At 40.0% G+C, this 14,024-nt stretch overlaps 1 protein-coding gene across 1 annotated transcript in view; it reads left to right on the top strand.

Annotated features, from left to right (window-relative positions):
- Positions 1 to 1,196: 1,196 nt before the first annotated feature.
- The window catches only part of T265_06819 (hypothetical protein), a gene marked incomplete at both ends in the record, with an annotated part of 91,798 nt that continues 78,970 nt past the window's right edge, over positions 1,197 to 14,024 (top strand). Inside the window, one exon of the mRNA XM_009172193.1 lies at positions 1,197 to 2,048. Coding sequence (XP_009170457.1) covers positions 1,613 to 2,048 — 436 coding nt within the window. The remainder of the gene's footprint in view (positions 2,049 to 14,024) is intronic.

The following is a 14,024-nucleotide window of genomic DNA, read 5'->3' as shown; positions in this document are numbered from 1 at the left end:
TGACAGGTTTCCCTAAAAAGTTCGTCATCTGCAACCAGTTATCCCGTTGAAAATGCGCAACGACGTTGACGTAAGCGAAACTAGTCTGAAATTTTTGTACTGTACTCTAAGAGATAATCAATGTCCTAACTATTGCATTCAAATATTGCTTGCCATACATAAGACTGTAGCGCTAAGCAGCGTTTCTTCTGACTTCCCAGTTGGATAAGATGGCCTGAGGATCTAGAAATTTAAGGGTAATTTTAAAATTCATAATTTTCTACCATTTTGAAAGTAGTTAAATTTCGGAGACAAAGGCAGCGGTGCTCATCAGCTTAGGGGGATCCCAACATGAGATAACTGTCATTGGGAGACCATCGTAGTTCATTGTGAATGGCTACTATTTCATAAACGGAATCTCTTATCCATGGCATTCTTAGTTAACGCATTTTCAGTGGAAAATCCGGCTTGAAGCCAAGTACTTCTGTAGCACTGCCCATTGTCACTGAGTAAAATGTCTTCGCATAGCAACACATTGCAGGAAAAGTTTTTCAGTTCCTGTGTTTATGAACTGCAAGCAATAAAGCACCGTACACATTTTTAGAAAAGCTCTGTGTAGTTTCACTTTTCAGGTCTAGCATCATACACCAGAAAACTATCTTCCATTGCCGAATAGAAGTGCGACACCATCGGTTTATGTGAATGAATGAGTTTATTTTCGCTCAGATGTACCGAAACTCCCAATGAACCGCGTAACGGCGATCACATTCTCAAGCAAATCTTCATAAGAAATTTTCATTAGAAGTCAAAATGGGAAAATTAATTGAGTTTCGCCGGCTATCCGCTACACGTTCTGCCTTATTCGAGACACGTCAGTGTAATGTAGCGTCCGAATTATAAACAATTTTTCTGCAGGCTGCATTTGGCGTCAGCGTGTGTAAATCGTTCTAAGGAAATATGTCGCCCCCAGCCTTTAGTGAGACTCCTTTGAATACCAGTGTGGTAAAATTTCACTGTTTTTGTCTTAATGTAATCAGAAACTGGCGGCCGGTGAGATCAACTGCATGTAGTCATGTTGTTTTGAATCATCCAATCACGACTGAGCTATTTGTCGTCAAACCACTGGTCGTAATTCGATTGGCCACCATTGGCCACTTCTTGCAGTGTCCGTTTATAGTCGCTTCCGCGTGGATGTGCAATATTGCGGTGACCAGGTTCACATTCAAACTGTTTATATTCTGTGGCGCAGGCGCTTGACAGTAAGTGGGTGAAATGGGCGAATAACTACTTTCTTGGACTTGCAGCCGGACTCGGTCGAATTCTTCCGAGATTAACTACGTCTTGCTCCTCGGTGCATAGTGCCTTTGGTTGTCGAACAGTTCACCCTTCATGCCATACATATCAACCAACTTTGGTGGTGGTGGGACGAAGACATAGTGTAAACATATGTTGTGGCACACCGACCACTACCACCAGCACCACACAGCTTTGGTTTATGTGATTCATTGCACAAAACGGTCAATCGATACGCTTTACCTGGATTGGCGTGCCAACAAGCGAGTTACACATTGAGTGGCATGGACACAGGACGTCGCTTTGTCACCAATAGCACAAACACGCTTGTCTTGTCTACATGTTTCTACATACTAAAACATCTACCAGGCAACTGAGAAGCGCTATGACATTCCTCGACTTATTCCTATTTGGGGTTGTGGTTTGTATACCAGTCATGACCTATGGAGATTTGGTCACAAGACAACCAAACACGTCAACTGTAAAAATGGCAGGGAGACAGTCAGAGGTCATATATCCCACAGACCACGTTTACTTCGGCATCCTTCGCTCGTTCAAGAGCATCAAAGACAAATCATCGTCTTTCGACCCACTGAACCAGACGTTGTTCCACCGAGACCGTCGGAAACCGAGATTGTTTCCTGTTTGGAATAGTTCAACGACAAGATTTGTGAAAAGAGAAGAAATCATCATCCCGAAAGGCGTGATATTTGAACCAGAAAAGGATTTATATATGCTTTATCCCAATAGTGCCTGGCTGGACCCGTGCAAAGCTCGTAAGTCATTATCTTGGAAATCAATCAAATTGGATATTGTGTATACAAAATGTGCACACAGTTTACTTCTGTTTGATAAGAGTACTCTTAGTGTAATATGGCGCCAAACAAATGATTTTTTTAAACAGCAACAGCTTATCATTATTGTTTAGATATCGTCAATAATACCAACTTTCGTACACTGTATGAAATGGCTGACAAAGCGTCAATCATGCTAGTTATTGGCTCGAAATCCATTAAGCGCACTAGTATGAAAACTAACTGGATCCAGATATTCATGTTTTTCTTAGTTAGTCTGCATTGTTGCTTGATTTTTTAATGTGGCGACCAATCCCACTATCTGAAGGAATGAAATTGTAAGCTTCATGTTGGCAGCATGAACTTCTGTGCAATTTCTCCGGCCATTTTTATGCCGCAGATTACGATTACGACAATCACTTTTGTTTACCAGTCAGCTGAATGAATCTCCGATCAATGGCGTATGCTGAGATTTAACGTGTCCAGGGCTACAACTGATACCTTGCACGCTGAACTTAAAATAATATGCTGAAGTAAGCACTCGATCACTCGACCTACATCCGGATTATACTCACCTAAATCCTGTGCTGATGATACCTGGTTTAAAAAAATTTAGAATACCAATCAACTTGTAAGTTTTCTCCAAACGCGAATGGTTCGACTGACTCGAACCTCTTTACTGTCTTCATCAGCGTGACCTTTGATAAATGGGAGCCCTTTAAGCAAAGTAAAAATGCTGCAGTAGAAAGGATACCAAAATTTTAGGAACCCAATAAACTACATCCATTGTAACAAAAATGCATGAGTAGCCGACCTATCCATCAGACACCTAAGGAGTTTACTAGGGTGTGCCAATAAGAAACAAGTTTCGGACTTTTTTCAAGGATTTTCTCGACTGCCAGTTTCAAGTCGCTGTTAAAAAAATTATTTACGCATTCCACTAGGGTCAAACCGAAGCACGCGCTTAACGTCTGTGTGTACTGACACTGCAAACATATGCACCGTGTTCAGAATGAAGATGGTCAAAGCATTCAAGTTCTTCGTCCCAGAGTGTAAATATTTTTGCGAGCCTGCTGATTCTGCCCCCTTTTCCGCAAATGATCTTAAAAAAGGAGTGTATGGTGATATAAATTTCTTATTGTCTAATTTACACAAATACCGTTTTTTGGCCACCAATTTTGTTGAAGGAAAAATTTGGCGAGAAAGACTAGAGACCAATTTAGCATGATATATGTGACACAGTGTAACTCACTTCGAGTTTTCACTGCAAGGATAGGCCGCAGTAGAACGGTTTTCATCCAGAAAGGCTAAGCTGACCGGAGATGTTATCGTGGAATATTGGTAGGTCGGGTAAAGTTATTGGTTGTTTAACGAGCTTGACAAACTGCCCGCAAATCTGTTGTCTTCATTCAAGAAGAATGCTTGGTTAACCCAACACTGGACCTTTCAACCTATACTTCACTGTTTCGAACCGTTGCTAAAAGCTCATCGCGTTAACAATGGAGAGCGTTTCTGGGTTGATGACGCATTTACCTGCCATGAGTTTAGTGGATCCTAGTAAATTTCCAGCCTGACAGTTTGGCAACTGTTGTCTAGGGTGGATGAATTGATGTCAGAATGTTCATGCATTTCAAACAGGTGCTTTCAAACAAAGTGGCTCAAAGTCTAGAAAGTGTTGGCGATTACAGTTTCGCTGCCATATTTGATAGTCCGCTCCGACTTTGACCTATTCTTCCGCATTTCATTGTTTCTCCATACCATTTTGATTGCACACAGCTCAAATATTCTTTGGGATTCAACCTAGCTCTCCTGATAGTCCTGGCGGATGCCTCTTTGATATCTAGATCAATCCCTTTACGTCGTTTAACCAGTAATCTTACGTTTTAACTGTCGAAATATCTTATCTTCCCAGACCTTTCTCACGCTTAGCGTTTCGGCACTGAGTTTTTTGGACGCAGCTATTTCAATAACCGAAGGCTGTTCCGATGAATGCCTTTCGATGGAACAAACTCGTGTTGTTTTGTGTAGGTTTGCCCGATTCCTTCCCTTATTTAAGGTCAAAGTGATAAGCCTGGCTTCAGTCGACCAATTTCACATGATTGGTCTGCTCATTTCATATGTGTCAACCAAATGACTCATTGTTGCCTTACCAATTTCAATGATTGGTCTGCCCAATTCAAGTGTCAACCAAATGACTCATTGTTGCCTTAAATTCCAGCTGAAGTACGACGTGGCCATTAGGGGAACATGTACGTATGTAACTAAGGTCACTAGCAAGAAAGCAGCCTGCCGCCTCTACCACAAAGTGGTTTGGGGTACGTGCTAGAGCAGGGCTTGTTTTGGAGCAGATCAATTAGCTTTGTTTAGTCGGAAGAAACAATCTCGCCGAACAAGTTGGGCGATAGAGCATGAGACTTCCACAGAATTAGCATATTGAGAGCACCCGAAATCTGACCCTTCACTATCAAATACAGTTCTCGAAGCACATTGAGTTTGGGCTGTAAAATACATGGATAATCTGAATTTCCTGATCTTGCCTTCTTACCGAAAGCATTACGATAAACCATGGTGAATAAAAGTAGCCGTTTAATGCTGCGTTTCAATAAGTGTCCGATGTGTGTTGGCAGACCTAATCTATCTTGGCACTCGAATGCATTCATGGCATGGTGAAAGCGTGTTTTAAAATGTGTAAGTCGATCGGCTCTTGTACTGGAATCGTTGTGCACCCTACGGCTGAACAATTCAGCTCACCATTCATGTGCAGGTGGTGCGTTTGGCACGGATCTCACCTTCGGACAATTTACTCCTTCTCGGGTTTTTGGTCATCATTCAACACTTGGAAGTGTCTTTGTCTGCTGCAGATGGTGGAATTGTCGGAGTGACAGTAGCTATAAGTTTTTAACTGCTACCGACTAGCCCCACATATATCACTTACACAAGCATAAGATTTTACGATGCGAATAAAATCTCTTAAAGTACTTTGGTTTTCAGTGATTTCAACCCAGCCAATCTAGTCTTGGCTTTATCTACCTCAAAAAGAGTTTTTGGCCTACAGGGATTGATTAGCTGCTTCTTAATTATCGTATGCCCTTGTATTATTGTATGCCCTTGGTCGCTGAGTGAATCGCCGCAGTGGCTTCCTGAATGCACTCACCCTTTCAGGGGTTTGCTTCTGGAACCTAGGCAACCAGTGATACACTTCAATTACTTGTAGACTGTTTTATCCAGCTAACTAAACTGTACATTCATGATCTTCGCTCTTGAAGAGACGGGATATTGAAAATAACAGCATTTCATTCCCCACATTGAAGAGTCACTATTTCACTCAATCCTCTGAAATCGGATCCCAACGCTGTCCAAGAAGAGAACTTTCCATTTCACAGTCTGTAGATCAATTTTCTGCAGTTCCTACCGTTTTACGAAGGGAGAAATTCAAGTTGAAACAACTCAGAAATTAAGCATAGGTTGTTTACTCGTGGTGCTTCCATTGGTGGTACAAAAGCTTTACTTTTGCAGCTTCAGGAAGGATGCACTGGGCATCAGAATTAAGCCAGTTTGAAACAGTGAGTAATATTGCCATTTGTAGCGGAATGCCATTTCATGAATCATCTCGCTGTAGGTCACTGAAAACCACCCGGCCTAAGTGAAGCCTGCTCGATAGAATTTTGCTGAAATAATTGACCTTCCATAAGTGCTTGCTTCACTGCGTCGTTACTAACATTGATAACGTGGCACGCAAATGGCTTTACAGCTTTCTAGTTTCCGTTTCTTTTTGCATTCTGTTGATTCAGCGTTTCACAATGTTTACTTAAACTTCAACTAGGTGTGCGTGGCAGGGCTTATCTTTTAATTCACCGTTTAAATCGCGGAGGCAGTATGGATTTTTATCTAATTGCCTGGTTACGGTTTTCAGGCACTCTTACTCTCTTTCTCTCTTCAGTTTCCAACCTGGTCTAAGATTACTTTGATCAAGCTCTGGCCTCTAGTCACAAACTGTTAACCAGAGGAAGGTACGTAGAATTGTAAGCAACTCTCTGGTTTAACGTGAGTGGTCTATATTAAGATGAATGAAAATTCACTTGACGGTTGATATTTAGGGAGACTGTCTGAAGCTTTCCTTAGGTAACGTGGATATTTTTATAATGTTAGCTCGCGTACTTTTGTTGAGATATTAGCATGATACTTGTGTGTCCTGTTAGCCATACGGTTTAACAAGACAAGCTTCCACGCTTTGTTTAATAACTGGCTGGCACCTCTTTGACTGGGATTTTTTCGACCGTTCTGTCCGACCAATAGTCGTATTTGCTTGTTCAGTGTCCCAGCTGCAAATGGTCATAATTTCCTTCAGAATTAACCTTTTACACATTCAAAGACGCACCACTTTTCTGTTAGAGGGACGGTGAGATGCAAATCTTACATAAGCGCGTTGAGAAAAAGGACAAAATTACTGAAAAGTAGTAAGAAGTTATTATCCAGAGCAAAAGACAACCAAGTCAGGCATACTGAATGTCTTTACTGGCTAGTGTGTTGTATTCGGCAAAGTTTTCATCCCCTTTACTGAGAAAACTCAACACGGATTATAGTTACCTTCTATCCATACAGATAAGGGTTTGCATAACCTGTTTGGTTATTGCTTCCGTATAATGGTATATCTTGATCTGTCGTTGTTTGTGCGTTTTTTACAAAAATAATCTGGCAAAATCATGCAGTTTTGAATTTGCCTACCAAAGTTTGATGTATTTATAGGCTATATTTGGCAAGCGTTTGTCCCTAAGGCAGGCAAGCATATTTTGTTCAGCATCGGTCCAGCAGTTTACGTAACATCAGAATTCAAATGGATTATAGAGAAGTGTTTTCAGTGTGTTACACACCTGATAGTGGTAATATTGCAAGCTTCTGAGTGCAGGTCAATGTCCTGAGGATTGTACCGCCTTGTAATATTCTAAATGTCTGTGTATTCGGTGATGCAAATTAAACTACTGTGTGGTTTTATGTGAAATTTTGGTTCGACGTGACAGTCACACAGCTAATCAACTGGCTAACTTCAATAGTGTAATTTCAAAGTGATTTGGAAAGGTTTGATTCTTCTCAATGGCACTTTCCCCATTCTTTGTTAAATGGTCCTCACTGCCACAAACAGATTTCTTGGGAAATATTTGAGGCTCTCACATAATTCTTTAGCACTAGGTAGAGTAAACATACAGTAAAAGTTGGTGTCTCAATAAATTTCTTTTAAATGTGTGTTGACAACTGAAGTAGATAGATGAACGATTGATACTGGTTTGACCGAACAAAGACCTTCGAATGACTCACATATCCTTTTTGTGAGTTCCCTTCAGAAATACCTTTTTAGAATATTCTCCATGTGCTGCATTTGCTATTCACAGATTTGCACCTAGTTATGCATAAATTAACTGCCCAACATATTATCAACGATCTCAGTTCCTCGCGTCCTGCAGTGCTCTTCCTTAAGTTTCTGTGATTCACTGCCTCATCACATAATTGGAATTACACGTGGATATTAACACGTAAAAATAGTCTCCAGGATTTGAATTATTGATATTTTCAGTACTGTGCACTTGTTCACCCATAGCTTAGTTTATGTCACGTAAGTGGTTGCCATTCATCAATTTACTCGCTGAATTCTTTAAGGTGTTCTTTCCAGCTCTGTTTTGTATTCTCAGGAAATGAAATAATTCATTGAATTCCCTACTCCCCTGGCTGTTGCTTCGTAACAAAAAGTAAACATAGGTGCATGGTTAAGGTCGGGCAACAAGCCACCGCGTACTACAAACACAGGGAAAGCGGTGATAGCGGGCACTCAAACAATAATTTGGACTGCATAGCCAGAAAACAAGTTGACATTTTGATTCGGTAATGCCTTTGCTTCCGTAATGTGTATGCCCGTTCTTCTTACTGTCACATTCTCATAAGATAGAATGCGATTCATTCTTTCAGGTAGCTCTAAAAAACTGAGATATGTTTCTATAGAAATTGGTACAGATTTTATTGGTTGACTCTATTTTGCACAGTTTGGACTTTCTGGAAAACGCGCCTTTTTGACAATGCCATTGTTTGCGAGTAACATTCTTTTTCCCTTGGAAGGTCAAATTTCAAACAAGGCAGCTTAGTTAAGGTCAGAAAATATACTGGATTTGATTTTTTACAGATAACAATAACGTCAGAGCTTTGAACCATACATTGTATCCTGACAGGTGGGACACAAAATAAACTAAAAAGATACACTAAAACGGGAATTACTATGTTTTTATTTTTGATGTGACAAGTTGGTGTGCACCGTGGAGCTGCTAGGTAGTATAAGTACACGAAAACACGTAGCTCCGCTAGGATGTGCGACCAGAGTGTGATTCGGTGTTCTTCAGGGTTCATCGGGAAAAAGGAACTAAATATCATTCCCGATAGCCCCTAATTTATTACGGTTAATTGTGGCTGCATATTGGTACACAGGATCAAATTAATGGTAAATTAACGGTAATGCAGCACATGCACTAACAACAGTTCCTTATTTAGACTGGAGTACGAATTGTCTTTTCTCACATATTTCTTTTACATGAGTGTTCTTTTCTTCTAGCTTGGCATTAGGTTTGCATAAGGTTCTTCACCAAGCAAGAGGGTGTCGTCAGTGCGCGGTTTGGTGTTGCTTTTCCCTGATCAACATCTAATAAATGCACTTGTGGTACCAATATTCCGACAAACGTTTTGAACTTGATGTTAATTCTTTAAGGGCTAAAACCCAGACATGTCACCTAACGTTTTTAAAGGAAGTGGACAGCTGCTCCACTGTGAGACCGAGATGGATTTTCGAATTGTAACTGACCAAGTATGTTGGGCAGACATGACGAAGCGACGAAATTCAATTCAATATGCGCCAAAATCATCTGAGTTCTTTCTGTATTTCTTTCTGGCCTAGTTTTCCAATCACAAAATTCTGGCGCGCTAGAGCGTCAGCTGCCTAGACTTCGTCACAGATTAAGCAGCATTGCATAGCCTATTCCTAAGACAATTCTAATAAACAAGGACCAAAATTTGTTTCCCTATACCATTGAAAAGCAACAGTTATAACGCCGTTGAACCTTCAAGCTGCTGGTAAAGTAGATCTCCTTAGCATATTTTGTCACGTTCGTGAGTGTATTAGATCTTGTAAGCCTTCGATAACTTTGAACACCGTGCTACATAAAGTGCGATAACAGCTGTATCACACTGGAGACATTTAACTTTAAGAAGTGCATACATGTCTTGTGGGTTGGCTGGTACGATTAAAAAGTACATTTACGTCAGGCGTTTCATGCCAAATCCCTTGTAGCTGAAACTCGACGATAAATCGATTCTGCACCCAAAATGGTAGCGGGGCCAGTCGTCAGCCAGTACGGCATCAGGTTTCCAGTTATTAATCTTAGTTAATGTGATACCATGATACCCAAAAGCACCAGCAGTCAGTTACAAAACTGTGTAGGCTATCAAATCTACCTGATATTTTGAACTGGATACAACATACGACCTTTGCAACTTGGATTCAAGTAAAAATGTTGGAACAATAATGATACGAGTTACCGTACCGTGGAGACCATTTCAATTGTGAATTACACAAGTAATTTAATGAACAGCCTTTAGTATGCGTCTAAACTTGATATGTTCGTAAAAGACCGTGTTTGGATTCAGCGCGTTTAACGTTTACGAATGAAGACGGAAGAAGACGGTTGAAAACTTCTTGAAGCTGGTTTAAACATATGTTTGTGGGAAACTGCACCGAGTGAGTGTCAGATTGGACGGAGCGTATTTTTTGTCGATACTTTTCTGAAAGCTTGCTATCTGTGCCAACATATCAACCGCTCTAAATGTTTGACATTCCACTCTGCGGCCGTCATATGCTATGAGAGAAAAAAGAAATAGAAATGTTTGGTAGTTACATTTCCACTCAATTTAGCCACTTTGAACGATTCGGGGAAACTTAGGGGAAAGTTAGTGTTTCTTCAATCAAAAGAGATCATTCTAGAACAATGACTAACTATTCATTTGGAACCAAATTGCTGAGCATAACAGGAGAGGAATAAACTTGCACTACATGCTAAGTTGCAAGAAGTCAGAATAAAGCAAATGATTTAAAGTGATTCCTTTTGCCATCAGCATCCTAAGTTTTGTCCACATTTCCAAAGATTTAAGTAATCCACGGACGCGTGTATCGTTTTTTCTTTCTTTCTATTATTCGCTATATCAAATGCGGCAGGCTTTTCAGCGTTATTTTCAATGACCACAAGTCAGCAATTGATTTAATAAAACCATAACACCGATCATTTTACTACCTTTGTTTTACCGGGCAAAATTACTTTTAGTTGGCAGTTCAAGCGCACAGAAATTTCCCGTTAACCTATTTTGTTCTAATTACTAGTAAAAATTGTGCGTCCATCGACACGATAAAACAACCCACTGAATTTCGATGAAAAGGGTACAAATTGTACAACCAAAAATCTGATCTTTTGCTTAGGAAGCGAATAGGTTTATGTATTTTTTAGTTTAGCGCAGTTCTATATGCCTTCGTTTCAGTTTTTTGTTAGTAAGCTGATGGATCTCTTGACGCTGACCCCAAAATTATTTTAAAAAGAATTTTCGAAGCTAGTTAAGCAACAGTGTTGGTTACGAACTTCAAGGATACATTGAAGGGTGACCGAAAGACTTGTCGGTGCAAATTAATACTGACGATGAGTAGGATTCCACATTCACTTTTGTACTTTGATTTCTATTGAAATATTCTACTTTCTGAGTTTTATTCCTTTTCGGGCGCCAACTTCAATTTAGGGTGCTGTTATGCCTTTCCTTCAAAATACGTAGTAATGTGCTCGTATTACTCGGCTATTAGCGAACCAAGATATAATCTATTTATTCTACAATAAATCGCAATTAGCGTCACAAAAAGGGTGTAAATCTAGATGAACTGCAGTTTAAACATCTCTCACCATTGGTATAAGAATTATTTTTTTAATTTTGAAGAAAATTTTAGTTTCTTGAAAGACAGAATGACCCATCAGACTGCCGTTGTCACCTTACGTTATGTTGGGTAACTGCCACAAGTCGTAGATTTGGTGCAGTCAATGGGCATCATGCTTACAGTCAAGGCTGTTAAGTGTAACAGCACACCAAATTAAATTGTTCTCATTAATTGTCGACGTTGAAGGCAACGGATCATTTTGCACAATTTCAGTGATGTCGAGACCACGGATTTCCAAAGGCTGGACAGGCTCTAGATATTCTTTGCATTTACGATCGGGTCACAAAATTTACCTTGGATTTTCTCATTGTAATCACCCTAAAATGACATAAGCAATTATTTTTCGTCGAAATAGATTTCAAAATACTATAAAATCATATGTGGAAAAATGCAAGTCTGTTTCAAAAATAATCACGAACTCGTTGGACATTTATGCAAAAAATACATAAATTCAAGTGTTCAACCATTGGCAAAACAGAATAAAAGTGCTGTTGCTACGGGCAGTGTGTGAAATGCATCACGAAATTTCAAACGTTGTGGGTTGCTAGGCACACAAAAGACACTGTTTTTGAAGGATGGCTATGTAAAAGAGAATTCTCAGGACCTAAAATAATCAGCCAACTGCTGCAATTTTTGGCTTGTGGTTTACTTAGTATTCTGGTGTACTGACGCCAGCGACAATGCTCGCGAGTATTTTAACTTCTAAACATTTGAGGTCAGTAAATTTGATTATGCCGCACTGTACAAGTTATCTCACCTCTTTAATTGTATTTCTCACGTAGGACCTTCAGGATGTGAGGCGAAATTTCAAGCCCATCCAGTGGAGAATCGATCAAAATGAAATTTTAATCTAGTCATTTTTATTCATCAAGCTCGGTGATACAGTTTTTCGACTGTTTGTGTAGCGAAATCGGAAGGCTTACATGTAAAAAGCCATGCATTGGTTTCTCACAACTTTCCTCCGACGTTTTTAGAAAGCGAAGTTTCGAATCATTGGTTTCAGCTTTCACCATCATATAACGAAACTATTTATAGGAGTATTTTTTATACGAACACCCAGGAACTCTCAACTGTGATTGCCCTACACTTCTCCGTCCTAAACCCTTTTACACTATTCAGAATATCAAGTTTTGCTTTAACTTACCGTGAGTAATGATAAATAATAGTGACTCGGCTGCAACGCTTTTGATGCATAACCACTCTGTCATACAATAGAAGCACTGGGGCTGTGCCGCTACGTGGCTGCTCAAATCTTGCCAGGAGCATTCTAGATTCCAAGCCTGGATTGGAACCGCTGATATTCTGGCCAGTAATTCCGAGCTTTAATCACTGATCTACCTTGAGCTGTTATCTCAGCACAATTTACTCAGCTTACCATAATAGAATTTTTTACTCTATGCGTATAGCAAGTTAGTTGACTTAGGTTGCATTTTAACGTTCTTCGATGAATATAAAGTCCGTCAATCTCACGGGCAAATGCAAAAAGAAACGATGAGACTGAGCAATGGGTTTTTTTCCGAGCTGAACAATATTCACCTGGAAAGACTGATTTACCTTGGTTAGCGCTTAGTAGTAGTAGTGTGTGGCTTGGTAGCGCGGATGAATATGGCGTGAGTTTGAGTACCATATAGCTCATTGATACTCACGAAAGCATGGTGACAAATGGCTGGTTCCTCCTCACTCCTATCAATTCTATGTATTGCTTCGTCACATTGAGGGAAAGTGGAATACACAAAATGTCTATTGAGTCTGGTAGTGCAGATAAAATTGTGGCCAAAAATGTTAAATAATTTTCATTTTAACGCTTGCAGGCCGACTTGCAGCTGCCATTTCCTATCTGCAGCTATTCTCATGGGGTAGAACAGCCATACGGCCATATCCAATGACCTCATTTTTAAGTTTTTGTAGTTTGTATGCAGGTCAACAACAAACTCTCACTGGCAGAAGGTTTTGATTTCCTCAAACCTGGAAGCGTTGCATCCTGAAAAGCAACAGATCCATTTTCCAATGAAATATGCTTTTATTGCCAAGAAACTGCGAACCACGGTCATTCTGCAGTGCGCCCTTGGTTCGCATATTTCCTCAGTAAATCCTTTAGTGCTCATAACCCTTTGTGTCTTGGACAGCAAAGTACATTTCTTTACCCCATGTCAGTTTTTCTCATGACTGGTGACGTAAGGTAATACAAAATTTCGTCCGTTACTTGCGGTCTTCCATTGGATTTTATCTCCATTACTCCTGGAATCAGCTGCATTCGGTCATTTGTGACACTGTGCGTAGTAACTCCCAAAATAGTGATTTTGTTGATGCTATTAGTTATAACATCTGATCGGTAAACTTGAAAGGCATCTAAATGTCCTGATTCTGGCACACTCGGTTGCTTTGTGAATTAAAAAAGGAATAGGTTATTCAGTTCCATTCGTCAGTCATATATAAATACATAAGTTTGACAGACATTGATGTTTTCCTGCCTATCCGGTAGGTCATAAATTTTTCAAAGTATATAAATAATACGTTGGAAATGTGCGCGCAACCTAGTTGGATTGGCGATTTATTTTCTTCGTGGTCAAATGCGTGAGACGGTGTCTGGTGCAAATATTTGCACTGCGACCGGGTTCTCACCTATTTAATCAACTCTTTCGTACTGTTTGTTCCTAGCAATGAGGTCTCAGAGTTTATTAGGATGGCTGTGGCTACCGAAGCTGTTCATTTGTTCGTTCTGCGTAAGTTTGAAGCGATCAGTGTTTCAGCTATTACCGCATTGGCTAATAGTGCTACTCATCAAAATTTAGTGCCTTTTTTTGACGGGTATCTTAACTATATTGCTCGATGCATGTACCCACATCCATAGTAATGTAAACCCAAATTATTCCGTGGAGTGTCCAGTTAATTCAACTGCTGTCGTACCCTGAAATCGTAGTTGGGGCACTCAACAGAAGGTTAACCTAGTCAGT

This window comes from Opisthorchis viverrini (genome assembly GCF_000715545.1).
Source record: "Opisthorchis viverrini unplaced genomic scaffold opera_v5_149, whole genome shotgun sequence".
Taxonomy (NCBI): domain Eukaryota; kingdom Metazoa; phylum Platyhelminthes; class Trematoda; order Opisthorchiida; family Opisthorchiidae; genus Opisthorchis; species Opisthorchis viverrini.
This window is presented reverse-complemented; position numbering and strand designations above follow the sequence as displayed.